This window comes from Catharus ustulatus, chromosome 13 (genome assembly GCF_009819885.2).
Source record: "Catharus ustulatus isolate bCatUst1 chromosome 13, bCatUst1.pri.v2, whole genome shotgun sequence".
Taxonomy (NCBI): domain Eukaryota; kingdom Metazoa; phylum Chordata; class Aves; order Passeriformes; family Turdidae; genus Catharus; species Catharus ustulatus.
Genome location: NC_046233.1, coordinates 9965434 through 9990289, shown reverse-complemented (window position 1 = coordinate 9990289; position 24856 = coordinate 9965434). Strand labels below are relative to the sequence as shown.

General features: G+C 49.3%; 2 protein-coding genes across 9 annotated transcripts in view; both read left to right on the top strand.

The window, feature by feature from the left end:
• Positions 1 to 11128, top strand: part of PLXNB1 (plexin B1) — a 77101-nt gene extending 65973 nt beyond the window's left edge. For all 7 annotated transcript variants that reach the window (XM_033071256.2, XM_033071255.2, XM_033071251.2 and 4 more), the window contains 12 exons: positions 486 to 552; positions 1054 to 1200; positions 1673 to 1850; positions 2694 to 2797; positions 3462 to 3546; positions 4240 to 4406; positions 4732 to 4892; positions 5134 to 5281; positions 5952 to 6016; positions 6099 to 6174; positions 6531 to 6605; positions 7164 to 11128. In XM_033071256.2, the coding sequence (XP_032927147.1) occupies positions 486 to 552; positions 1054 to 1200; positions 1673 to 1850; positions 2694 to 2797; positions 3462 to 3546; positions 4240 to 4406; positions 4732 to 4892; positions 5134 to 5281; positions 5952 to 6016; positions 6099 to 6174; positions 6531 to 6605; positions 7164 to 7268 (1378 nt within the window). In that variant the 3' untranslated portion in view covers positions 7269 to 11128. The remainder of the gene's footprint in view (positions 1 to 485; positions 553 to 1053; positions 1201 to 1672; positions 1851 to 2693; positions 2798 to 3461; positions 3547 to 4239; positions 4407 to 4731; positions 4893 to 5133; positions 5282 to 5951; positions 6017 to 6098; positions 6175 to 6530; positions 6606 to 7163) is intronic.
• A 1576-nt stretch (positions 11129 to 12704) lies between these two features.
• LOC117002307 (SRSF protein kinase 3-like) lies at positions 12705 to 24511 on the top strand. Of its 2 annotated transcripts, XM_033071259.1 has the most exons (11): positions 12705 to 12784; positions 15300 to 15408; positions 15890 to 15977; positions 18153 to 18240; positions 18472 to 18578; positions 20449 to 20611; positions 21793 to 21878; positions 22317 to 22424; positions 22843 to 22912; positions 22996 to 23088; positions 24324 to 24511. In XM_033071259.1, the coding sequence occupies exons 1-11, from the start codon at positions 12742 to 12744 to the stop codon at positions 24509 to 24511; spliced, it is 1143 nt and encodes a 380-aa protein (XP_032927150.1). In that variant the 5' UTR covers positions 12705 to 12741. The 2 variants fall into 2 exon arrangements, with proteins under 2 accessions (XP_032927150.1, XP_032927149.1); XM_033071258.1 differs by lacking the exon at positions 12705 to 12784 and having other exon boundaries at positions 14700 to 15408.
• The last annotated feature ends 345 nt before the right edge of the window (positions 24512 to 24856 follow it).

The following is a 24856-nucleotide window of genomic DNA, read 5'->3' as shown; positions in this document are numbered from 1 at the left end:
CAGCCAAGGTTCCACCAGCAGCTACCTGAGGGCACAGAGCCTTTCTGCCTGGCTGGCAAGCTCTGAAAGGCTCTGCCTAGTCTTGTAATTCCACTTTGCCATTTTGAGGTCCCTGGGTTCACAGTCATGCCATGTTTGGAAGCTAAACTAAGGTATCTCCCGTGTTTAGATCCCCAGTAGCCTCCTGTCTGGTACATCCTTCTGATCTGAGCACATTTCCCTTGTGTGAGACATACCAGAGGCTTTCCACTGTTCTCTGTTTCTTGTCTCTCCAATTCTGTAATTTGGTGCCTCCTTCAGGCTGACAAGTGCTTCCAGTAAGTAATGGCAAAAGCATTAACCATGCAGAGCTCGAAAGGCTTTTTTTCTTCTCCAGTCTGTATCATGACTTAGTGTGCCCTTCTTCCAAAGGGAGTGATCTTTACCTCTAAATCTCTCCCAGTTTTGCACCACATTCCTGTGACCACTCTGATGCTCTCTTTCAGGACAGAAACAGTGGTAGAGAAGCTGTTAACCAACTGGATGTCCATCTGCCTGTATGCGTTTGTGAGGGTGAGCTCTTTGTCCTTTTGTGATATAAAGGGGCCAAAAGAGGGGAGACAGGCACAACTTTGCTTTGTGCCTCAGTCGTAGCTGAAATAGTGCCAGGGTCACCCTGTGTTTCAGGGTGAGGAGTAAGAGCTGGGCTGCCCACTGGGAACAGGGATTCCTAAATCAGCATCAATACCACTCATTTCCAGGATGTGCCACCAGGTCAGGGAGGCCTCAGTGTAGCTCCTTTGTCTTGAAATACACAGGCCACAGGCTGGTCTTTGCATGGGAGTACAGATGCTGGTCTAATTCCTTTTCTGGAGGGCTGGGGGAGGCAGAAAGGCAACACAGAGACAATGGTCATGTGCTTTGGTTATGTGTGGTAGCTGGACAGTGCACTTTTCCTGTCTTTGCCTACTGTGGCTCAGCTGCCGTATCTTTAGTCCTTGATATCCGTGTTTGCAAGCCTGGGGCTCTCCTGGGAGGAGCAAGCTGAATTTCTCTCCTTCCTTTCCATGCCAGGATTCTGTTGGGGAGCCCCTTTACATGCTGTTCCGAGGAATCAAACACCAGGTGGACAAAGGGCCAGTTGACTGGGTGACAGGGAAAGCCAAATATACCCTGAATGACAACCGTCTTCTGAGAGAGGACCTGGAGTACCGCACTCTGGTAAGCCCCAAATCTTCTGTCCTCTGTGGTAGGACAGGGCTGAATGTCTCTGCTCCCATAACCAAGGCACAAGTGCAGCATCCTGCCGCAGTCTCCTGGGAGCCAAGTTTGTTCCAGCAGCACAAGTGTGTAGATGAGGAAGAGCTCTGCTAAATCAAGCAGTTTTGCCTTAGGCTGAAAGGGGCCTTTACCACACTCATCTGGTGCATGTGCTGTGCTGTGTCTAGAAATAAGGGGATGACATTGCTGATAGCACATCGAAGCTTCTCCCCAGTGCTTTTGAACTGGCTTCCAGCTCTTGACACAAGGCTAAGAACACAAGACTGAGGTGTTTAACATCTGTGACGTTTTCTTTTCTGAATCTCCCAGTGAAAGGACTAGCTGTTAACTTGCCTGAATGCCAACCATCAAAGGTGTAAATGTGTCAGATGTAATCTTATCAGCTGAGTAGCTGTGACCTTTTCTTCCCCAGACCTTAAATGCTTTGACACAAGCAGGAGTTGGTGCAGGAGGGGCAGAAGACTCTCAAGGGATTTCTGCAAAAGTGCTGGACTGTGACACCATAACGCAGGTGAAGGAGAAGATCCTGGATCAGATCTATAAAGGGACGCCATACTGTCACCGGCCAGACCCAGACACCCTGGACCTCGGTGAGCAGAGCTCTTTGGTGACAAAACTCAGTGAGGAAGTGAAGGAATGGGGGTTTGCTGTCTGTGCACAGCACCATGGCATGTGTGACATTTGTCATTCTCTGCTGAGTATGCAGAATCACTGACCACTCTGGCTGGACACAACAGGGAAGAGGCTGTAACAGAAAGAGATAGGGGTAGGAAAGGAACAGTTGGGTTCAGCCTCTTTCACTTCATGGTATTCTTTGCCAGACTTAGACCACAGCAATGGCGTGGGCAAGGGGATATGGAAAAAAGGTATGGAAAATGTGTAGGAGGGGAGGGGGATTTGAATGCAGTCCAAAGATGCTGTGGGCATAGACTGGCACTTCCTGGCAGTGAAGTCAATGGCAGCCTCTTAATATATGTCAGGGAGGATTTTACTCATGGTACATGATGAATAGTAGAACTTACATTGGGAGAGAAAACACTCCTTTTTCTGTCTTAATTCTCTTGATGAATAGTGGTGACTTTTAGGGACAAGAAGGTACTGAGGAAATAGTAGCTAATAAGAACTATGGGTGCATATTTGTGGTTTGAACGCCCTGCTTGAAGAGTCACAATCTGACAGAATTTGTAGGAACATGACAGGTAGAACCTGGGAGGCCATGAGGCCACCTGTCCCTGTGCTCAGAGGGGTCTGTCCTGTGACTGTAGGGCTTAGCATCATCACAGGCAGATGCTCAGGTTATGTTGTCTATGAAATAGCACAGGTAAAAGTTGACAAGGACTAGAGGGTGTTTAATGAGGTCAGCCAGGTTGATGCACATGATTATTCGAATTAGCAGCTAATCCTTTCATTTTTCTGTGTTTCAATGGCTGTAGAGTGGAGATCAGGGCTTGCAGGTCATCTGATACTGTCTGATGAGGATGTGACATCTGTTGTTCAAGGAACTTGGAAACGTCTGAACACTCTTCAGCATTACAAGGTCAGAATTCAGTCTGCCATTGCCTTATCTCTCCTCTTATCCCTCTACACACTCTCATGCTCTGTTTGTGGCTCTGGCTCCTGGTGGACTGCTGTCAAAAGGTTGGACCTTTCTTGCAGAGCATGTTCAGGTTAAGTCAGAGCTGTGGCTGCAACCTGACTTCAGCACACACAACCCTGCCCTTATGCCATACCCGAGATGTGGACGTGTGTAGGGCTTGGAAGGGTAGGCACAAGTTCATACTGCAGTGAAGGTGATGTGCTGGATCTGTTCCTGCCCCAGGCCAGATCAGTTAGGAGGTGATGATACATTGAGCTGCCAAGTACCTTCTAACAATAGAAAGAGGGATTTTTTTTTAATTACCTTGCACTAGTATGTTGTACCCTGCACCAATATGTCAGCACCTTGTTGCAACATGTTCTAGGTGTGAATGATCTCAGTCCCTGAGTATTATCTTTATTGTACTTTGAACCTCTGTTTTTTAATTGGTACAGACAAGATTTTCTCACCCTCAGGAAAGACAGTGTTGGTCTTTCAACAGATCCCTGTTTCTGTCCATATTTCAAGTGATGGTACAGCCTGTTTTGCTCTACAAGCACTTGCCTATTGTGCTGATGAGAAACATGCCATTTACTTGGAATGTTGTTGTTTTGCTTGTATGCAGGTGCCTGATGGAGCAACAGTAGCACTCGTCCCACGCCTGACCAAGCACATCCACAGGGAAAATCAGGATTACATCCCAGGAGAAAGTGAGTTGGATGTCTTGTTCTCACAAAATTATTTTAGAGTGCTTGCCAGTTAGTGGAACAAGTCTCTTGCTGTAGCCCCAGCTTTATGCTGATATAGAAGGCTGACACATGCCTTGGACCCTCATAGGACTGTTAGGAAGCTTGGTCAGGTGAGGTGAGAGAAAAACAAACGTGAGAGAGCAGAGGAAGGCTAGGCTGGGTGTGAAAATGCAGAACAAGCACAATTGTCTGCCTCTCTAGGGCTGACCACAGTCTGCAACTTGCAGGAATCGTAATGCCTTCAGGTGCTGAGCATGGCCTGAGGGGGGATGATGGGATGCAGGCAGTTTCCTTACTGCCTGTCTGAGTGAGCAACTCCATGGATACTCCTGTGGCATGAGGGATAATAGCCACAGGCTGCAGCTTAAGAGATTAAAACTGGATATGGAACAAAACTTCTCCAACAAAAGGGTGGTTCAACCCTAAAACAGAAAGGGTGGTAGGGGAAGTTTCCAAGACCTTGAAGGAAACCTGCTGTACTGTTGACAATGGTTGTACTCTGGAGAAGGCTGGATAGAGGCCTCCAGAGATTCCTTCTCATTTGTTTTTCTGTTATACTGGGAAATCTTACTTTCTTGGGGCTTACCTGGCCACTACTTTCCTGGTCTACTGTGAGAGGGCCAACACTCATCTGTAAATAATTGCTTGGTTTAGAAACACCAATGCTGGAGGATGCAGATGAAGGTGGGATCAAACTTTGGCACCTGGTAAAACCAACAGAAGAGCCAGAGCTTCCCAAGCATCGGCGTGGGAGCTTAAGAGATCGGGAGCGGGCCAAGGCAATCCCAGAGATCTATCTGACACGACTGCTCTCAATGAAGGTGAGAGGAGGCACAGATTGTGTTGTGCTTGGGATTTTGCTTTCCTTTGTGTCCCCCAGCATATTGCAGGGGTGTGTGTGAAGATGAAGCAATACCTTTACCTGCAGTGGTTTTGAGTACTTTTGAGTCTCTTCTACATTTTTGCTCTGTTCCACAAACCACAGGGCCTCTTTTCTCCTTTGTTGCTGCTCCCTTCAGTGGGGAAGGAGTACCCTTGGGTGGGTGAGGGGCTGTCTGTGAGAAGAGGCTGACCTCTCATCTGTGAGGCCTAGACTCTCTACTCTCCTCTGCCTGTGCTGACCCTGTCCTACTTGATTTTCCACAGGGCACTCTGCAGAAGTTTGTGGACGACTTGTTCCAGGTGATCCTCAGTACCAACCGCCCTGTTCCTCTGGCAGTCAAATACTTCTTTGACCTGTTAGATGAGCAGGCCATACACTATGGGATTGCAGACCCTGAGACCATCCATATCTGGAAGACAAACAGGTAGGATGTTCCTGAGGGCCCTGGAGGAGGCACTGCTTACTTGCTTAGAGCTTGCAAAGTCACAGCCACCTCTGCCTGCTAAGGAGGAGCAAAATGCAAGTGCAAGGCAGCAGACCATAGGGTGAAGAGCTGGTTTTGCTGGGAGGGCAAAGCAGAGAGATGTGGTAACATGTAGAATTTCTTTTGGCACTGTAGCTGCTACCTTTGCTGATGCCCTTTTGCACTTCTGTCCTCTCTACAGCCTCCCCCTGCGGTTCTGGATCAACATCATCAAGAACCCCCAGTTTGTTTTTGATGTGCAGACATCAGATAACGTGGATGCTGTGCTGCTGGTCATTGCACAGACCTTCATGGACTCCTGTACAATAGCTGACCATAAGTTAGGGCGGGTGAGTGCAGAGGGAGAAGGGAGCATGGTTGGCACAGAGAGTTGAGCAGTGCTGCCTTAGGGAGGCAATAATGTTTACATAGCACCATGGGGACAGCAGGCCAGGCTCCCCCTGGCTTCCATGTGCTGCTGGAGAGTAATGGGGGCTCCTGGGAAGAGAGGAGGGAGGATCAGATTTTGTTCATCAACAAGAAATTGTTGAGGACTGCTCTTTATTTACAGAATGCAGCTATTTGGGCAACAGAGCTAAACTCCAGTTGGCTGTGGCAGACAGTGGGAGTCACAGGATGCAACTTGGGACATTCAGATTGGCCATTAGAAAGACTTTCCACCATCATTACTCTGTGCTGAGGGTGGAACAGTCCTGCACAGGTCACCAGAGATGGGATGGAGCACATCAGACATCAGCCAGTGTGATCTCATACTGGTGATCACCCAGCTCCAAGCGAAAGGCTGGACTAGGGATCCCAGGGATCCTTTCATCAACACACCTCAGGGTACCTCAGACTGCATTACTAGGAGAGCCTGCTATTTGAAGTGCCTCTCCATGCAGAGGACAAAACTCCTGACCTCAAACAAATGGCAGAAAATAGAAGTGGTTACCTGCTGAGGTTAGTCCACAGCACAATAAAGGAACTTTTCATAACCAATTCTGTTTTTGTATGTTCAAGGACTCTCCAATCAATAAGCTGCTTTATGCCCGGGACATTCCTCGCTACAAGCAGATGGTGGAAAGGTGAGTGCTGGATGTGAGGAGTTGGAGTTTCAGCAGTGAGGAAGAGGGACCATGCACTAATTGCCTGTGTGTCCCTGTCTAGGTACTACGCAGACATTCGTCAGACCATCTCTGCCAGTGACCAGGAGATGAACTCTGCCCTGGCTGAGCTATCACGGGTAAATAGAAGTATTTCAGAAGTCACCTGGCTCCTCACTTGTGTATCCAGGAGAGAGTTATTAAAGCAAAGATGAGATATGCCAGCTGAGTGTGCAGTTCTGCTCAGGCACACTGACTGAGCCTGGTGGCTGCCCTGCACCACAGGGAGGGTGAGGGAGCACTGGAGGCAGCACTGGAGGGAAGAGGGGGTAGTCAAGGATTCAGGGCAAGAAATATATGTGATTTTTCCTTTGCTAGGAACTATTGGTGAATTCTCTTTCCTGTTGCTTTATTAATGAGTTGTGAGGACACAGAATTTCACAGGACAATTGTTAGGTGTCTCACAGTTCTGTCTAACTTCTTCTCTTGTAAACAGAATTACTCAGGTGACCTCAATTCCCTGGTGGCTCTACATGAATTGTACAAGTACATCAATAAGTACTATGACCAGGTGAGTGTGTGTTTCCAGCAGGTATGAATATACCTTTCTTCTTCTGCCACCCCAACAAAAAAACTACAAAAATTAACAATTAAGTGCAGCCAGACTATTCTAATACTGTGTATTGTTTCATTGGCATGTGTAACTCATGTCATGAGATTGTTTTATTCTTAGCAAAGAGCAAGGGAGGAGATCAGCAAAAAGAACTTACCTCTAACTTGGAGACTCTTGGGATTTCATGTGCACTTCTTCATTTCTACTCCACTATCCAAATGCTCTACTTAAAAAAGAAATGCAGTTAGTTCAGATTAATTTACTAAGGACTTAATTTTCAGGTGGGAAGTTTAGCATTCTTTTTGCCCTGTGAAGTCTATAAGTTACTACAGTGAATCTAGAATACTTCTTTTGTGGTTGATTTGAGATTAATTACTACATACCCACTCCAGACTAGAGCATGCTGAATTCCAGCTTGAGGTTCTCCGTAATGCCTGGACTTCAGGAGATGGGTGTTCAGCTGGTTAGGTGTTGTGTGCTGGAGAAAGACTGCCTGTGAGCTCTGTCTTTTTGCAGATCATTACTGCCTTGGAAGAAGACCCAACGGCACAGAAGATGCAGCTTGGATATAGACTGCAACAGATTGCAGCAGCTGTGGAGAATAAAGTCACAGATTTGTGACAGGCACAGACAGACTGCTCTCCCCTGGCTGAATGGGAACAGTGCTCATCCTAGTTGATAAACAGGGTGTCCTGCTGCCATTGGAACCAGACTCTCCAAGGAACCTGCGGGTGACATGAGCAAGGGGATGGCCAAGGCAGTACAAAGTACAAGCGTCCTTGCATCTCAGAGAATATTTTTTTACAGGATTTTTTTTTTCTTTTTAAAAGTAAAATGAAACAAAAAAAAAAAAGGATGAACTTCGGGTTTTTCCCTGGCAGACTGCTGAGGGACCACACAGGTCCTTCTTACAGATGTTCTGTGAATGTGCCAAGTTCCCAAACCATGTTATTGAAGAGCCAGGTGACAACACCGAGCACAGTGTCTGTGGAGTCCTCAGCCTTGCACAGATGCCCTTCCCAGTGCTGGAACACTCCCTGCTGCAACCACTCACTTCCTTGGGGATCAGGAAGTTTTTTCTGGGTTGAGCGCTGTGCTAAACTCTGTTGCCAGCTAGCAAGCACTCCTGAGAAACTCCTTGCAGTAATGTCCTTCCTGGTCCCAGATGTTGGATGTAGAATAGAAAGGAGAGTGTCCAGTGGTGAAGGTCTCTTGCTCTCCAGTGCTCTGGTCTCTGTCAGCTCGTGTGTGGCACCTACTTGGCTGGAATTTGCTCAGCAGGATGGGTGCTTGCCATGGGGCCCACTGCAAATGAACAGCACCCCCTCACCCTTTCCCTCAGGACAAATTCAGTGTATGAGAGTCGCTACCTGGCTCCCTTCGGTCTCCACTGACTCAGCTTGGATCTGTCTTCCTGGTTCCTTGTGGTCGGAGGTTGCCCTGCTCATTGGAAAAGCACAACAAATGCCTTGTGCCACTCCCCCTTCCTCCAGTGTCCAGCTGTTCTGCTGCTCTGAACTGGACTTGTAAATATCCTCAGAAAGTTAATGTATTTAAATGCTAAAGGAGAATGTTTAACTTTGTGGCTTTGAGACAAAGCTTTTCTTGGAGAAGTATCTCTGTGCACTTCTACTGACAAACGTCTGTCAGCACTGGAGCAGTTTTCTCCACTGCTTTGTCTGCAGGGATAACTTGTAGGTGTCTCTATTGTCATACCAGCAGCTCACCTTTCCCCGCAGTTCAGTCCCAGGCTCTCTTTGTGCTCTTCTCTTAGGCTTGCCTTATACCTAACTCCCAGCTCCAATGCTCAAACCTTCCTGTTGTGGCACATGGAAGGGTTATTTGGTGAGCTGTGAACTCAAAGGAGCTGTCAAGCACAACCATGATGTTCCCAAGGAGGGTTGGGTGTCCTGCAAAAAGGAATGATTTGTGCACAGAGGAGAGGCCTGGAGCAGGCACAAGCAGTTAGTTGGCAGCTGTCACTGGGCAGCTCCTCACTGCTCCCTCCTTAGTTCCTCCACTTTGTGAACAGTCCTCTGCCCTTCTAGGAGCTAATTATAAGGGTGCTTTACTTGTTCTCTCCCCCGCTACTAATTCCACACTGATGTCCTGTGTGCCTGGGGCAGGTAGACAGGTCTGACTCCTCTGTCACTACTCTGAGGTGGTGACTGTGTAGTCAGGAGGTAGCAGAGCTAGAACAGAACAGAATCACATCCCTACCTCTCTTTGCTTTGCATATAGCAGTAATTCCAGGCCTACTCCATCAGCCCCGTGGTTTTGTGTGAATGCTGTGCAGTTGCAAAATTGTTCTTGGAGCAGGCTAATGCTGGCCTCTCTTGCTACAAAGCTGGCTCTGCTGTGACCCTCTCTCAGCAGTATAGCAGTATTCCCAGGTACATGGTGTGCTCTGAGTATGAGCAACCCTGTGCAACCTTCTGCTCCTGTCCTGCTGTATGGAACAGCAGGGTGTCTGGCTGGCTGGCAAAAATGAGGCTTGCAGAGTTTTCCTCTTTGCCCAGGTGAGTACCAGTTAGGGTCTCACTCCTGCCTGACCACCCATTTCCACAAAACTTATCGGAACTTAGCCTGTCTGAAATCTTTGTCTTGGCTAAATCTGATTAAATTGGCCACCCCAAAAAGCTGAGTGGAGGATAGGACTGCTGGATGAGAAAAAGCCAATACAATGCATGTTAGTAAAGCCCATTCCTTTAGGGACTGCAGGAGGAAACTCCTTGGTTTGAGGCAGGTGCAGGTATAGTGGTGGAGTAGCATTGTCCCCTTGTGTGCTGGTAGATGGACTTTCTGCCCCAGGGAACAGGGCCTGGTTTGCAGCCTCTCCAGCTTGCTGAGTGTCTGCCAGAAGCCACAGAATCTTTGCTGGATTTCTGGCTCTGCAGACTGTCAGCATCTGCCCCTATTTTTGCAGAATTATCTCTGCGCTTTCCCAGAACAGGGTGGCTTGAGGCTTAATTCTCATTCCACCTCTCACTGGTATCTGCATTCTCGCTGCTTCTCAGTAGTGTTCCTGAAGTGTTGGAAATCATCTGCTTTCTCCAAGTGTATCTGTGAAAGTCTGCTTTTATTAGAGCAATAATCAAGACTTTAAAATAGAGCTGAACATAGGTGATTGACTTTTTTAACATCTTCAGCTTGTCCTTGCATGGCTGGACAGGACACACTGCCCGGTGCAAGTGCAGTGAGGGTGGAAAGCTGGTCGTGCCCATCTCCTCCCATCCATCTGTCCTTGGTGTTCTAGATACCAGCATCCCCTTCCCTGTGGACAGGCACTGAAGGCCCTTACTGGGATCATCTTGGGTGTTAAGGCATGGCCGCTCTTATCTCCGTCCGTGCCCCTCTCCTGTGGCAAAATCCGTTTCTGTGGCAGGTTCTGTTGCATTTAAATTTGCACAAAACAGGTTTTATTATGAAATTCCCTATTGCAGGGAAAACGTATTTATTTATTTGTCATGATCCTTCCAAGTTTTTTCTAGTCTCTGCCTGATTCCATAACCAACCAGACATTCCTTGTCAAGGACAAGAATCCTGTCTGGACGTTCCTGTTTGCTCACAGGTAGCAAGTTCTGTGGGCACCAGCAGAGAGAGCCCTGCCACCACTGCTGTGGGACACAGGGATGTCACTGCTCCGGTGGGACTCCCTGGAGTGGCAGGCACCAGCTTCATTTAGTGCTGCGGTCAGAGGGAGGGACTTGCTTCTGCCGTGATCCGGGTGAAAGGCTGAGAACTGATCAGTATTAAGATAAATCTCCGTTAGTGTATTTGAATGTCTCTCCCTTTGGCACGATGAAGCACAGCTGGCACCCACGTGATGCAGATGTGAGAGCTCTTGCTTTCATCTGTCTGGTGGCAAATTTAGGCTGTACCTGAGGCTTTTTTATTTTGGTAAAAATGATGGCTGATTTTTTTTTAATGAAAATAGAGGGTTCTTCTTGGATGCTGCTGCCTTGGTGGAATGCCATTTCTCCATTTCTTTTTCAGGGTGTGCCCTGGTTGCAGCAAGATGCTGCTTTTTTTTTTTTTTTTTTTTTTTTTTTTTTTGTGTGTGTGCCTTTCTTGTGGGGATGATTATTTTGGTTTCCAGAACACCCAGGGCATTTGCTCTTGTAGTCTTTTTCCTGGTCCTGTCGTGATGACTCTGCCCTCTCCCAGCCTTGTGACTTGGTGTCTGTCTGTCTGTTATGGTATGGCCTGACCTGCATTTATGCCCTGCCACACCTTAGGTTCTGCTCAGAGCACCCAAGGTACTGTCTTTCTCAAGTTTGAATTAATAATTAATATAAAAAGCTTGAAAAAAAGAAGCGAATTTTGTTACATAGTGTAATAACTGTTTGTAGATACTGTTCTGAGATGTAGGAATCTATTGGTGATATAAGAGGTTTTGTCTGTAAATAATCAGTTTAGAGTCAAAATGATTTTAATAAAGAGAATTCTTACACAATAATTCAATAAATTTTAATATACAACCTCTGTGTCATGCTTGTATTGCATGATGATGCAATTACACAGAATGTATTTGCCTCTTTTCCTTCCTATGTGGAAGCACCTGGATGCAGTAGCTGTGTGAGGAGCAAGGCTTTTCCCTCCTGTGTTTCTTCAAGCTAACCTTGTGCCACCTTCCACTCCCTGCATCCTCTGCAGTTTCCAGAGCTCAGACACATCCCTGCCCACAGGAGGAGGCAGCCTCCCTGCACAGACCCTGGTGCTGGGCTGGCACTGGGGGGACACGGTGCACGGCAGCTCTGGCTGTGGTTCCTCACTGGGTAAGGGTTGGTGCAGGTCCACTGTTGTCACTGTTGGTCACTTGTCCACCAGCGTGAGGCAGAAGCCAGTGTTCATAATTTACCAAAACAACTTAATTCTTAAATGAATTTCACAGTTCTTCCCAGACAGCACTCTGGCTCCTGGCCCATCTGTCCTCTTTTCTTCCCTCCCCTTCCTTTACTAGCAGAGTTTTGTGGAGTCTGTTTCTCCCCCTCTTTCAGTCCCTCCCCTGCGTACTCTGTGTGTTCTTGTTGCCCTTTAAGGGGTCACAAACCACTTGTCCCCTGCATGCTGCCCCGCAGGGCTCAGCCTCCGGCCTGGCGCAGCCTCTGCCCCCTCCCTTGGTATTTTTAGTGCAGGGAAGGCAGGTGAGAGCAGAGGGGCACAGGCAGGGGGAGAAGCGCTCTGGGAGGCCCTGGCCTGGGTTTGGCAGCCTGGAGCTGCAGCAGAGCTACTGCAGGCAGGGTTAACCCTTTGCTGCGGGGCTGGGGCCCGCTCTCTGCAGCCTCAGCCAGGAAACCCGAGCTGTGCGGGCCCAGGGCCCCAGTGAGGGGGAGGCCGGGCCGTGCCCAGCGCCGGTGTGAGGCTTGTGGCAGTGGAGGGGGGGAAAATGTGATTGTTACTGTGTGAGGCCTTTTCCTCCCCAGTGCTGCTGCATGGTGTGGGATGCTCGGGTCCCCCCAGGGCTGTGGGGAAGATGCTGCTGCGCTTGCTCTCCACGAGAAAGGAGCAGGGGAAGCGTGGGCTCTGTGGCCACCAGCACCGTGCTGTGATGGTATTTGTGTGCAGGTGTGGCTGCTGCACAGACTGAGGTTCCTCAGGTCTGGCAGTGTGGCACATGGGAACAGGGATGGCTCTGCCAGGCAGAAGATGGTGCCGCAGGAGCGAGTCCTGCTGACACTGCTGGGAGCAGGGAAGAGCCAGGCAGCCCCACGGTTTCTGGGTCTGGGGAAGGCAGAGCAGAGGGGGAGGATTTCTCTGTTTCCATCTCAGTAGAGCTGTGAATTTCCCGCTATAAATAGTTGCTGTGGAGACTGAATCTACTGCAGGCTGACAGGCCTGCTGCCAGGGAGGCAGGGAGAGGCCAGCAGTAAAGTGAATCCACCGCAGCTGTCTGAGGTCTCCTGCTCTCCCAAAGCCAAGGTTGTTCCCAGAAGTGCTGCTGTGATCTGATACCCTGCCCCACTCCTCACCACGTCCATCCAGCGATGCAGAAGTTTGGTGGGCTCAAGGACATCCCTCCTGGGGCAGTGCAGACTAAAATCAGAGCAGGACCAGCTGGTATCTCGCTCTGGGGAGCTCCAGAACGAGCCAGATGTCAAAGGGAATGGCGTGTCCTGCCCGGGAACTGCTGCATGGTGAGTCTGTGCTGGGCCCTGGGGCTCAGAGCCCCACGGGGCTGCTTGTGTGCTGTGACTTGCAGGGATGCTGTGCTCAGCAAGGGCTTGTAGGTCTGTGGTGGTGCAGAAGCTGGAAGTGTGTGTTGCTCTGGTGAGTTCTGCCACTCCAGAGGTCCAGGTGGCATACGGCATGACTGGTGTTGGGCAGCTCTGTACGCTGTTCCATGCAGGTTGGGTGGAGGAATCCAGGAGAGACACGAAGCATTGCTCCTTGTCCATGGCTCTCACAAACCAGGCAGGAGCAGTTCTTGGGCTGAAGTTCTCTGAGCTAGTCCAGGCTTGCAGTAATCCAGTGGGTTCTGCACAAAATAGTTGTAATGACAAAAGCAAAGTAAGTTATGTTTAATGTGGAAGTGTCAAGAAATTAAGGATTAAAAGCGCCAATTGTCCTTTATCACAAAGCTTAGAGAAGTGCATTTCACTTTCCTGTACCAAGTTGCATAGCAACACTCTTCATCTTTTGCCAGTGCTTCCATCCAGAGAGGGTGGATGGAGGTAAATCTTGAATGCCTAGGGATAGACTTGTCTTGCCTCTGCAGCAACAAAGTCACCAGGGCTCAGTGAATGGCCCAAAAGCGCCATCAGCCCTAGGGCTAGGATGAGTCTTATGCTGTGGGTCTGCCTCTGGGTCCTATTTTCTCCCTGAAGTCTCCTATCACCAGAGCACTCCACCAAGGGAAGCTGTTGAACTCCCATCTCCACACACTTGTGAGTTTTCCTTTGGCAGGTGAATGGTAAGCCACATAATTAAACCTTGCTGGCTCTCAGCTCAGGCCCTGCTGTCCTCAGGATCTGACTGAAGAAGGCTCAGGTGGTGCAGGAGTGTGTGAGGGTTCTCATAAGCTTAGTCTGTGCTAGGAAAATTTTGATTTCAGTTCTGTTTCATAGGTAAGATGTCAGCAAGTATTTGCTGTAGAGTGGCCATGCAGAGATGCAGCATCCAGGAGGTATATATCTAAAGAGACTGATTCTGAACAGCATAAATGCAAGGGTTAGAGGTGTAGAAATGTGGTGAGGGAGAGGCATTTTGAGCTCCTTTCAGACTTCTGTGCGGGCTTGGGTGAACCAGAGTAATGTCAGCTCTGGTACTTTGGGTTTTCCCTGACAGGATGAAAGCCTTGAGCTTAGTGTGACCCTTGACTAGAACTGTGTCAGGAGTTCACTGGGTGCCCAAAGACAGGCTGTGCCTCTGGCTGCTGTGCTGGGAGAGGAGCATCAGCACATGGAAAAAAACTTTAATGTTTTGAGGAAGTCAAAACATTGAGTCAAAACAGGTGCTCTGTCTCAACAGCTGGAAGATGTTACTGTTCCAGAACAACTCCCTGCCACCAGCACTGCCAGCCCTCTATGAAAATCCTCTGGTTCAGATGAGTTCTTAACTTTAACAACCTGATTTGGAGGATTTAAAGTTCAATATTTCTACCTGTGCTAATAGTCTATGGGCATTACCATCACCTGCCTCAAGCTCTGAAGCCTGAAGCTTCGGCTGTACAGCAAGTGACATTTCCAAATTTTGAAAGGCTGGGTTGGGAGTGTCCCAGCTACTGTGGCTTAAATCTGTATTTCATCAGCAACAAGGGCTATGGGCTGCTATTTCAGGTGACCAGTACTGAAGCCAGCCCTACATCAGTGCTGCAGCACTGGGGGTCAGCAGTTGGATCAGTCTGTCTGTGCTGTCTTGGTGTTTATGCCTTGGGCTGTCATAGTAACAAACCCCAGGAGCAGCCCCTTGCCAGGATGTCCTGTGGCCCTGCTGGGATGTCACAGGATGGTCAGTGATAAACCCATGCTCCAGCCCCAGGACTGGACTGTGGGCAGAGGACTGTAATGTTTAGAATGCAAGTTCTTTTTCACACCCCTCTGGATCAGGAGCCTTCTCCTGCCAGCCAAAGCCCAAATTCCCTCCTCGGCCAGGATGGGGATAGGGAGGGGATCCCACAGGCCCTGCTAAGCCCCTGAAAATACACACTAGGAAACCTGAGACTCCCACCTGGCCCTGGCCAGGACCAGCCTGCCAGCTTTCCTCTTCTGAGCTCTTAAAATAATCCCTGTCTCCCTGAAGTGCCAAAAGTGTTTGTAGAGCCTGACTCCAAGAGCTGCTGAAGGCAATGGGAAGGAAAGGGGTGAAGGCACAGCAGACATATGGCCACCCTGCAGCTCTTGAGCTCTATAGAAAAGAGTAAAGGGCTGAAGATAACACCACCTGTGTCCCACTGCTTGGTGTCCCACTGCCTCCATCCCCTCGTGCCAGGATCTGCCATGCTCCAGGGCCATGGAGGAGCAGGTGCAGCGAGAGATGCCGTCAGCCCAGGGCACAGGTCAGTCCTTGGGCGTGAGGCTCGAGATGAGATCATGCCAGCTCTTCCCAGGCTAGAGGAGGCCACTGGGACCTGTCAGGCTGTCCTCAGCTGCTTCTTCAGTCTAAGAGCATTTAGAGATGTCACTAATACCTCTTGGCGATGGTTTTCCACAGGAGGTCACCACCCCATGCAGGAAGGAGAGGTGCTCAACGCGCGGTACCAGGTGCTGCACAAGCTGGGATGCGGCACCTTTGCCACTGTCTGGCTGTGCCAGGACATGAGGTGAGGGGCTGGGTGCTATTCAGGGAGGTGAGAAGGCGTGGCTGATGTCCTGGGCAGGACTGGCCCTTCCTACAGAAACAGCAGAGCACAGTCTGGGAGCATGCCAGGCATCCCTGAGCACAGGGAAAACCTGACAGCAAGATCAGTGGGGTGCAACGAGCAGAGCTGGTCCCCAGAAATCAAAGAGTGTAAATGGGTGGGATCAGCTCTTGCTCTGCATTTTCTTTTCTCGTTTAGACCCTGCAGTATCCATGTTCTTTTTCTCTCCAGTCCCTTGCTGGTCCCTGGGGCAATTGTGCTGCTAGATGCCAGCAGGAGGGATGCCCATGGGCCTGGCATGCTGTAGACTGAGGCCAAGGGTGCCTGCAGAAGGGCAGCACCTTCCCTGGGGAGCCCAGGGCTGGCTGACGGGGAGAAAGGGTAGTGCTGCTGGTCACAGTCACTGACATGCACTGGCTGACAGCTGTGGTTCATTTCCCAGGAGGAAGAAACAGGTAGCTGTGAAGGTTCTGAAAAGCAGGGAAGGCTTTGCTGAGACTGCCCAGGACGAGGTTGCTTTCCTTCGCTGTGTAAGTGTAATTTGTGGGTCTGTGCTTTGCTCCAGTGGATGGCCACGGAGTTCAGGTTTGACTATCAGCTTCATCATCCCCTCTGCCTCCAGGTCTCAGTCCAAGGAGCTCGGTGGGGAAAAAAAACCAAAACAAAAAACCAAACCAAACCAAAACAAAACACCCCAAAAACAACAACAACAAAATAAAACTGGGGGAATTCACAGAAATAACTCTGGCTTAGCACTGGTCTCTGAAACAGGAATCTTTTCCTTCCTCTATCATACTGGGACACGTTGGCTGTATCCCACTTGCCCTGTCAGCCCACTTCTTTAATCTGAGACTGAAATCCAGCAAAAAAAGGAAGAATCTGCAGAATGATAAGGTAGATAATCAATAGAAGAAGGTAGTAATGTTCTTAGCAGGAGATGGGAGCATGTCTGCTGTACTTGTGTCATTCACAGAGGAATGTCACTCAGAGGATATTGCTGTATCACAACACTGATACTGAAGTAAAAGGAAATATCTGCAATAGGAAAAAAATATGAGATACCAAAATACAATAAATATCTGAAGTCAGCTTCTTCTGGCCTCTGCTAATGGACGTGGTAATTAGGTGTCTGTATCTGGGTTGTAGCAAGTTGCCTTTGAAGCTGGCTTGAACTGCTAGTTCTAGAAAGCTTGTGGTCACAATTCTTCAAGTTTGCTCAAATACAAAGTTACATCAGCTTCAGATGAGTAAAAGCTATTAAATTCTCCATTCTAAATTACTCTGTGGCCTTTCTCCAGGAGGTTTGAGAAAGGTTTAGTTCACACCTGTAAATCTGTAGGCCCTATCTAAAGGGAGATGAGCCAGATGCAGTGATGCAAGAGGAAGTACCAAGTGGCACTAATTTAATGTAATCAGAGGGCTGCTTTTCTGCACATCAGCACAACCCTGTGTAGAGAGTGAGCCTTACCCCTGATTTATTATTAATTCTGAGAGACATGCCTGCCCATTCAGCAGCACACAGCTGGTTCCCAAGACTGTTCCCAACAGCACTGGGGAGTTAGTGCCTGCAGAGCTGCCAGGAGAGATGATCTGGTCTCTGCTTTCAGGGCTGTTCACTTCTATTGTGCCAGAATAGACCTTCTGGCACTGGTACAGGTGGATCTGACATCTGCAAAATGAGCCAAACCAAAACCTTGGCAGTTGTGGCTGTGAGAGAAAAAAACAGCATGAATTGCTATACCAGGATAAGTGCACTGGGAGAGCAAGTCCCTGGTGCTCCTTGTCACACAGGTGTGTGGTGCTGGGGGTGCTGCAGCACCTGTGCCTGGAGGTTCACACAACACAGTACCCTGGGCCAACTGCATGTGTCCAGGTGGGTGTAAGAGCAAGATGAGCACAGGGTGCTGCTTCACTGAATGCTCCCCTGTCCTGTTGAATTTTCCAGCTGCAGATTTCTCGGATGCCAAGGATGATGCTTGAATGGGCAGGAATTCTCAGTGGATTTACCTTGAACCCCTGCAAGCCCCTGTGAGATTCAGTAGCTGCAGCTCCCTGTTCCCAGTTACCCATGTGCTGTGTGAAAAGCCATTTCTGCTTTGGTTTTGGACCTACTACATGCTGGGTTTGAAGACCCCTGGCTCTAGTAAAAAGATATGTTCACCCCTTCCACCACCCCTCTGTATCCTATAGATCACTGTGGTACTTGCCCTTTTCCAGCACAAATAACCCCCGTTCATTGGGTTCTTCCAGATGTGGAAGCTGCTCTCTACCCTGATAAGACAAGTAGCATTTGAGTGGCCAAAGACAGCCACAATGTCTGTGCCTCTCTGCAGCCTCTTCAGGAAAATTGCTGAAGGGCTGGTGTAAGGCAAAGGAAACGGATAACCATTGATGCTGTCTTCCTGGGGGAATCCCCTTCCAGCCCAAGCAGGAGCACTTCCTGGGTCCTTCCTGGAGAGAATAAGCAGCAGGAAATGTGCTAAATACTATCAGCAGGATTGGTCTGAGTGTGGTGGTCCACCTGGTCAAGAGCAAGACAAAACATACAGAAACTCATTCCTGGTTTTCCTGATGTTGTTTTCATGGGATTCATCATGAAGCATCAACTCCCAGAAGAGAAAGTCAGACAGGATAAAACAGTTGTAAGGTGTCCTTGGGCATATGTATGTCTCTAATTGCAGCTTTCTTGGAATCCTCCCCCTCAGGTAAGCTGCATGAAGAAGAAGGACGTGGCAGGAGAAAACATTGTCTGTTTGTTAGATGACTTCAGAATGATTGGAGAGAATGGTTTCCATATCCTTCTGTGAAGAGTGCTTTTCTGGGTCAGCAAAGCCTGGGCTTGCCTTGGAGAGCCACAGGATGCTGTAAACCTGAGTGCTGTGCTGCCATGAGGAGGATGAGGAGGGCACGTGGGCATGGCTGGAGGGGAGAGGCTGAATTAGGAGGTATTTGGTTGCTTTGGTGAAAGGCAAAGGGTTGGTGGTAACACTTTTCCCTGTCAGTGGATCCCTAACTCTTTCCCACATGCCTGCCTGGTATTTGAGGTGCTGGGTCCTTCCATCCGATGTCTGATGGGAAACTACACGGCCCAGGGACTGCCCTTGCCTTTTGTGAAGAAGTCTTTACAGCAGGTGAGAACTTAGCTGCAATCAAGAAAGGGCACCAAGGGGCTGTCACAGTCTTCCTCCCAAGAGGAAGGGCTTGGGTGTTACTGCCTAAGCCTGCAGCCTCCTCAGGTTTGGGAAGGAGTCAGGGCCACAAAGTCCCAACAGCCTGCAGATGTACACCAGGGAGTCAGGGCTGGCACTTCTGTTCCCATCAGCTCAGTAATCATTGGGTTCTCTGCTGCTTGTAGAAGTAGCAGGGGACAAACAGCTTGCCATAATTCTACTTCTTGTGGGCAAACCATCTCTGCCCTTATGCTGTCCAGAGAAGTCCCCTCTGGCAGTAATGCCAGACTGCTGGCATTTGCCTTGGCATCCCGCCATGGGTATCACTGCCAGCTCCAGCAGCTTTCTGCATGGTACCACTGAAGGCTGCTCAAGGTCTCCCTCCCTTTACATGAATTTCTAGATTGCTGATTTGGTCAGCTGTTTCTCTTTGTATGTTGAGGATTCCCTAAGCAGAGCCAATTTTTCCTTCTTCTCCTGTGAGGATGTATTTGGCCTATTTAAAAGATGGTGAAAACTGAGTTTCTTCAGGGCTGGCTCTACTTAAGGAATGGGAAACCCAAGTGAGGCCTCAGAATAGTTAAAATTACTTTTTGCCTCTCATGCTGAGATTTATCAGAAGTCTGCACACTTGCCAAGATGAAGATTTGCTACCCTGATTCCTGTGCCCTTCTAGGGATACTAAGAAAGAAAATTGCTCCCTCCTTCATCCTGTTTTCTATTATCCTACTACAGAAAATAGGCTACTGCAGAAAGCCTCTCCTTTCTCTAAAGAAGCTCCACTAACACTCGAGTAAGTTACACAAAAATGTAGTGGCATTACCTCTGTGCTCCATTTCACACTCAGGCTTTTGCTTGATACATTATCTGCTTTAATTGTAAAATCTCAGATCTGTTTTCCCCCTTCAGATCAGCACTGGGGCAGTATTTACTTCTGATTCATTCCAGTTTAGTTATTTAAATCTTCCCCACGTTTCACAGTTACCATTTAAGGCTGATATTTCCCTGAGGCTGGTGTTCATCCCAGAATAGAATTTGATAATACAGAGAATATTTACCAGTCCTTTATGACTGACCAGAGTGTTAAAAAGCAAACCTAAATCTCCCCGCAGCCTTTTTTCTGTTATTGATTTCTGATAGTGACTGTTCATCTCGGGTAGGTGTTGTTTATCTCTCCCCTGTGACAGGCCAGGCTCTCCCTGCTGCATCACAAGCTGTTCCTTCCCTACATGACTCTCTTGCAGAGCCCTGAAATCCTCTCTCTGCACTCACTCATGGTCTCTCCCCCTCCTGTCTGTGCTATACTGTGCCTTTTTTCCTTGTAAGATGGGACACCCTCCCATGCCATGTCATTGTCATTCAAATGGAAGATGGGGTCTGGTTATAATCAGTGGGAAGGCACAAAGGTCTCAGGACACAGCAGCCATACAAACAAGAATATTTTTTCAAGACCAAGTTGAGCTTTGTAATCATAATGCTTCCCCATAGCCCCATCTTCTTCCCTCCTCCCTGGGCTTGCCCATCCGTGCTGACATCTGTGGATTGTCACACTGTGTGTCACCCCAAACAGCCCTTTCCTCACTGGGCTGTCCAAGCCTCCCCTTGCTCCTGGGGCTCTGCTGCCTTGTGAGGTGATGAAACCCTTGTGCCTTGTGCCTGCTCCCACAGGCCACCCCAGCAGGAAATCGTTTATTGCCAATAGTTACCGTCAGTGGCCAGACTCCCCTGACTTGCACTCCTGCTGTGCCTGCCTGCTCTGGCAGCTGCTGGGGCAGGAGAGGCGGTGGGGACACTCTCAAGGCTGGTGTGACATTGCTGCCTCATTGCCCAGGTGCTGGCAGGGCTGCACTTCCTGCACAAGTGCTGCCGCATCATCCACGCAGACATCAAACCGGAGAACATCCTGCTGTGTGGATGTAGCAAAAGGCTCCAAAGGCTCCTCATGGATACACTCGACTGCGACCAGGGAACAGAAGCCAGGCTAAAGGGAGCAGGTGAGCACTCCAGGGCTTTTTTAACAAGAAAACAGACGGAGGTGTTTATTGCCAGCAGAGAAATGAGGGGCAGCAGGTACAGATACCTTAGGAAAGGTTCACATCTCCTGCAACAGCCAATACAAAACATTATAGCCAGCTCATGCTGCTGAAATGGAAATGCCTCTCCCTTCTCTGCTTAGCACAAACACCAGGCTGGACTCAAGGCACCTACAGAAATGTGGTCCTGCAGGTGGGTTTGTGTGAAGGACAATTACAGGTCACAGATATCTTTTAACAGCCCCACCATGACCTTGGGGCTCACTCTCAAGGCTTTAGGACAGTTCCACATGTCTGATGTTTTCAGCTGCTGGAAGGTTTACATAAAAAAATGGCTTGATCAGAAAGCTGTATGACACTCCTGCTCTTTATGTCCCCAGTTTCTGAGGTTTGTGGGAGACTGGTATATGCTTCTAATCTTCAAGGCCTTCTGAGACATAATTCATTTGCACAGAATGGTGTGAATATTGAATAAGATGTAGGGCTGGAGAGTTTCTCGAGAGATTATCTGATCTCCCACCAATGAGATCTTTCATATTATCCTTGTGTTCTCCTGTGAGCCTTTCTCCCATGACAGTGTTGTTTTGTCTCTCAAACTCTGGGGCAATCAGAGAATACTAAATTAGTGACCAAGTCTTTTGCTTGGAGCAGAAAAGCACAATATTAGGCATAGGCTGACAGCTCACTGTAAGGCACTAAACCAGGAATTACCTTTTTCTGGGATCATATGGAAGTGTAACCTCCAGGTTGCTTGCCAAGCAGTCTGTATTCAAGACCTGTGACAGCCAGAGTTGCTGAAGGCTGAGGAAAAATTACAGATGTTTTGGTTCTGACTGGTGCCCTCCTCTGGGCCCACAGCAATTTAACCTCGGTACTAGAGGAACCTTGCAGCAGGACAGGAGCATATGGTCACACTGTTCCACTCCAAGCTACTGTTCTCCCAAACATTCTCTTATGTTTTTACTGGATACGAAGTCTTTTGTGTTCCTTCAAAAAAGAGGGGTGACATTTGATTTATGATAGAAAGTATTTAGGACCTTTTAGGCCAAGAAACTTTAAGGGAAGGCATGCTTCTCCTGTGGTAAGTAGTGTGCACCTGCTGATTCAGAAAGACCTGATTTCTCTTTGTCCTTTCCATCTAGGAGGTGATCTTGGCAACCAGTTGGAAGAGTCTGATGTAATGAGCATAGAGGTGAAAATTGCAGATCTAGGAAGCGCATGCTGGACAGTGAGTCTGCTCTGAGTCTTAATCCCATGACAATGTGGGATGCTGTGTGCTTCTTTCCATCCCACACTGCGTGTCTGTCTGTCCCTGTACAGCTGAGCAGCTATTTCAGAGATGCTGATATTGGGGGGTGTTATGTTTGGCACTCTCAGCTCCAAGCTGCACATGGTCCTCCTGAGACACTGTCAGCTTTGGATGTTTCTCCAATTTGCAGTTAGTCCCTACAATTAGAAATTTTAAACCCTGTTTAGTGTGAAGTGGTGGGAGGTAGGTTTCCACTGGTATTAGTGGGGCCAGGAATGTACTGGCTGTGCCCTGCACAGAGCTGAGAACACACATTCATGCCCCAATGTCCTGTCACTGCTCAAGAAGCTTGTGACCATCAGCGTTGCTGTGACTGGTTTAGGAACACCAGCCAGAGGGAGTTTGTTTCTGTTTTAGTACAAGCCTTTTTCCAAGGAGATCCAGACCCAGCCGTACCGTGCCCTGGAAGTGCTTCTTGGATTAGACTACGGCACTCCTGCGGATATCTGGAGTACAGCCTGCCTGGTAGGACTGGGGACACCACTGTGTGTGTAGGGGAAGTGACAGACATTACCTGGCCAGGGCAGCATGTCCTTAGCATCCACCCATCCATGTAAAGAAAGCTTGTTTTCTGAGAAGGCAAAAGGGGCTGTTGGCACTCATTTGCTTTAGGGCAAAAGTCTGCTGCTGGTACAACCCACTCCTAATTTAGTTCGAGCTCTAAGGCAATTCACACTCCATACTGATTAGCTCAAAGGCTTGCCTGCATCAGGCACACGCTGCTTTTCATTCAGAGCTAAAGGTGTTGTTTCACTGTGATACAGATCAAGCCAGCGTTTTAGGATCAGTTCTGTGTGATAAAGAGGGCAATTGGTACTATCAGTTAGTGAACAAGGAAATCTCCAAGACAATTAATGAATTAACAGTGCTACTCCATTTCTAGGCTTTTGAAATGGCAACTGGGGACCGTCTATTTGATCCTCAACCTGGGAAATACTTCTCCAGAGATGATGGTAGGACTCCATGGATTTTATTCATTTCACTGACAGAAGTGTCACAGCCTGTATCTAAATTTGTCGTCCCTCCCTCTATTTAGATCATGTCGCTCGTATTATTGAAGTCTTGGGAAGAATTCCTCCTGAAATTGTTTTCTCATGGAACAAGTCAACAAAATTTTTCAGCAGGCCAGGTAAGAACAGGCATAAGGAAGTTTATTTTAAAAATCACTGTAGATCTCTGACACACTCCTACTCAACTCCCCCAAAAGTTACTCACACAACGCAGGCTACAAGCACGGCTGGAACACAAAAGGAAATTTCATAAAGAGCAATAACACTCCCTGACCTGCATTTCTTTGCAATCCATGAGCATTCCAGGAGTGAATGCAAAATCCTGAAAAATACTCATAGCAAACACCCAACAGGGAAAGCATTTCCATTCTTTCTCCTTTGGATTTGGAGAAAATGGAAATACAGACAGGAAATGGCTCCATGCCAGGAAGGCTGAAAAGTGTGTAACAGGCTGGATTTCACCCATTCACCGGCAGAGAACAATGATGACCAGGAATGGGGCACTCATATCCTTCCAATGTGGCTGCTATATTTAGTCTTCTGACCCAACTGAAACATCTTTTTTGTTTTATTCTCCCCAGTTCCTTTCCCTTTGACTCATGAGTTTTGAAACCCTTCTTCGACCACAAGGCATCACATGACTCCACCCTTCTGCAATTTGGCCTATCATCTTTCTCTGCTTTCATGCTTACCAGCCTTCCCACAGTTCATTCAGCGCTTAGTACTGGTCCCATGCTGGAATTTAACAAGCACCTCCCTGTACATCCACATCCTTTGCTCACACTTAATGTCTTCTATGGTGCTTAAAAGAAATGAGTCAAAACAAGTTCTACATTCGCTCTCCCTGCAAACAAACCTGGCCTGACCACACATGCCCAACTTGAATCACTGTGTCTACACCATGCACTCCCCAGGATGAGGGCTGCTTCTCGCTCAGTCATACACTGCTAGGGCCCACAGAGCTGGCTGGCACATAACCAACTCAAAACAGTGTCATGCTAGCTCTGACACTGAAATAGCATGATCCATCCGGGTGCCTGTGGGCAGGCACAGGGTACAAGCAGCAATGGCTCTGGCATGGTTATTCTGGGAATGCTGCGCACTCTGGGCACATTCTCAGCTAAGGAAAGTACTCAGGAACAGGGAGACTCCAAACACGAGCTTGGAAAGGTGGCTCCTGAGAAGCAGCCGAGAGCCAAACATACAAGGGGCAGCGCAGGTAGAGCTTACACAGATAATTCCAAGAAGGCAGCAAAGATCTTTCAGGATGCTTTGGGTTAATTCTGAGGCGAGGCGCGGCAACCTCAGCCGCGCAGTTGTGACTGAGGCGCTGTGCCCACGCTGTTTCTGCCAGGCGCGCTCCTGCGGCTCTCCCGCCTCTTCCCCCGTAGCCTCCCCGGCATCCTGGCGGACCGGCACGGCTGGACACCGCGGGAGGCGGCCGCCTTCGCCGCCTTCCTGCTGCCCGCGCTGCACTACGAGCCCGAGCGCCGCGCCAGCGCCGCGCAGAGCCTGCGGCACGCCTGGATCGCCGCACCGTGACCCGACCCGGCTGTCCCCGCCCCGCGGCTCCGCGGGAACCCGCCGCACCGCCCGCCCGCGGGGATGGCGGGGCTGGGCCGGCTGCCACGGCGGGGGCGGCTGCCCGCCCGCAGCTCCCCGCGCGCCGCCTCTGCCGAGCGACCCCGAGCGGGGCGGCGGCTGCGCAGCCCCCGCCGTGATCCCGCGGCTCCCTCCGCGCCCGGGCTCCTCTCCCTTCCTCCCGCGTCCCTGCAGCGCTGCGGACCGCACGCATCGCTCACTGCGAGCGGCCGCAGCCGCGGTACCCGGGTACCGGAACCGGGCGGAGCCCCTCGGCCGAGAGCGGACACCGAGCTCCACGGGGCC

What these genes read in the sequence shown, in the direction of transcription:
- LOC117002307 (XM_033071258.1), top strand. Translation starts at nt 14,969, where the DNA reads ATGGCCACCCTGCAGCTCTTGAGCTCTATAGAAAAGAGTAAAGGGCTG. An exon ending in TGAAGAAGTCTTTACAGCAG is followed by an intron (nt 18,579 to 20,448) that starts GTGAGAACTTAG and finishes CTCATTGCCCAG; the next exon opens with GTGCTGGCAGGGCTGCACTT. An exon ending in AAAATTTTTCAGCAGGCCAG is followed by an intron (nt 23,089 to 24,323) that starts GTAAGAACAGGC and finishes TGTTTCTGCCAG; the next exon opens with GCGCGCTCCTGCGGCTCTCC.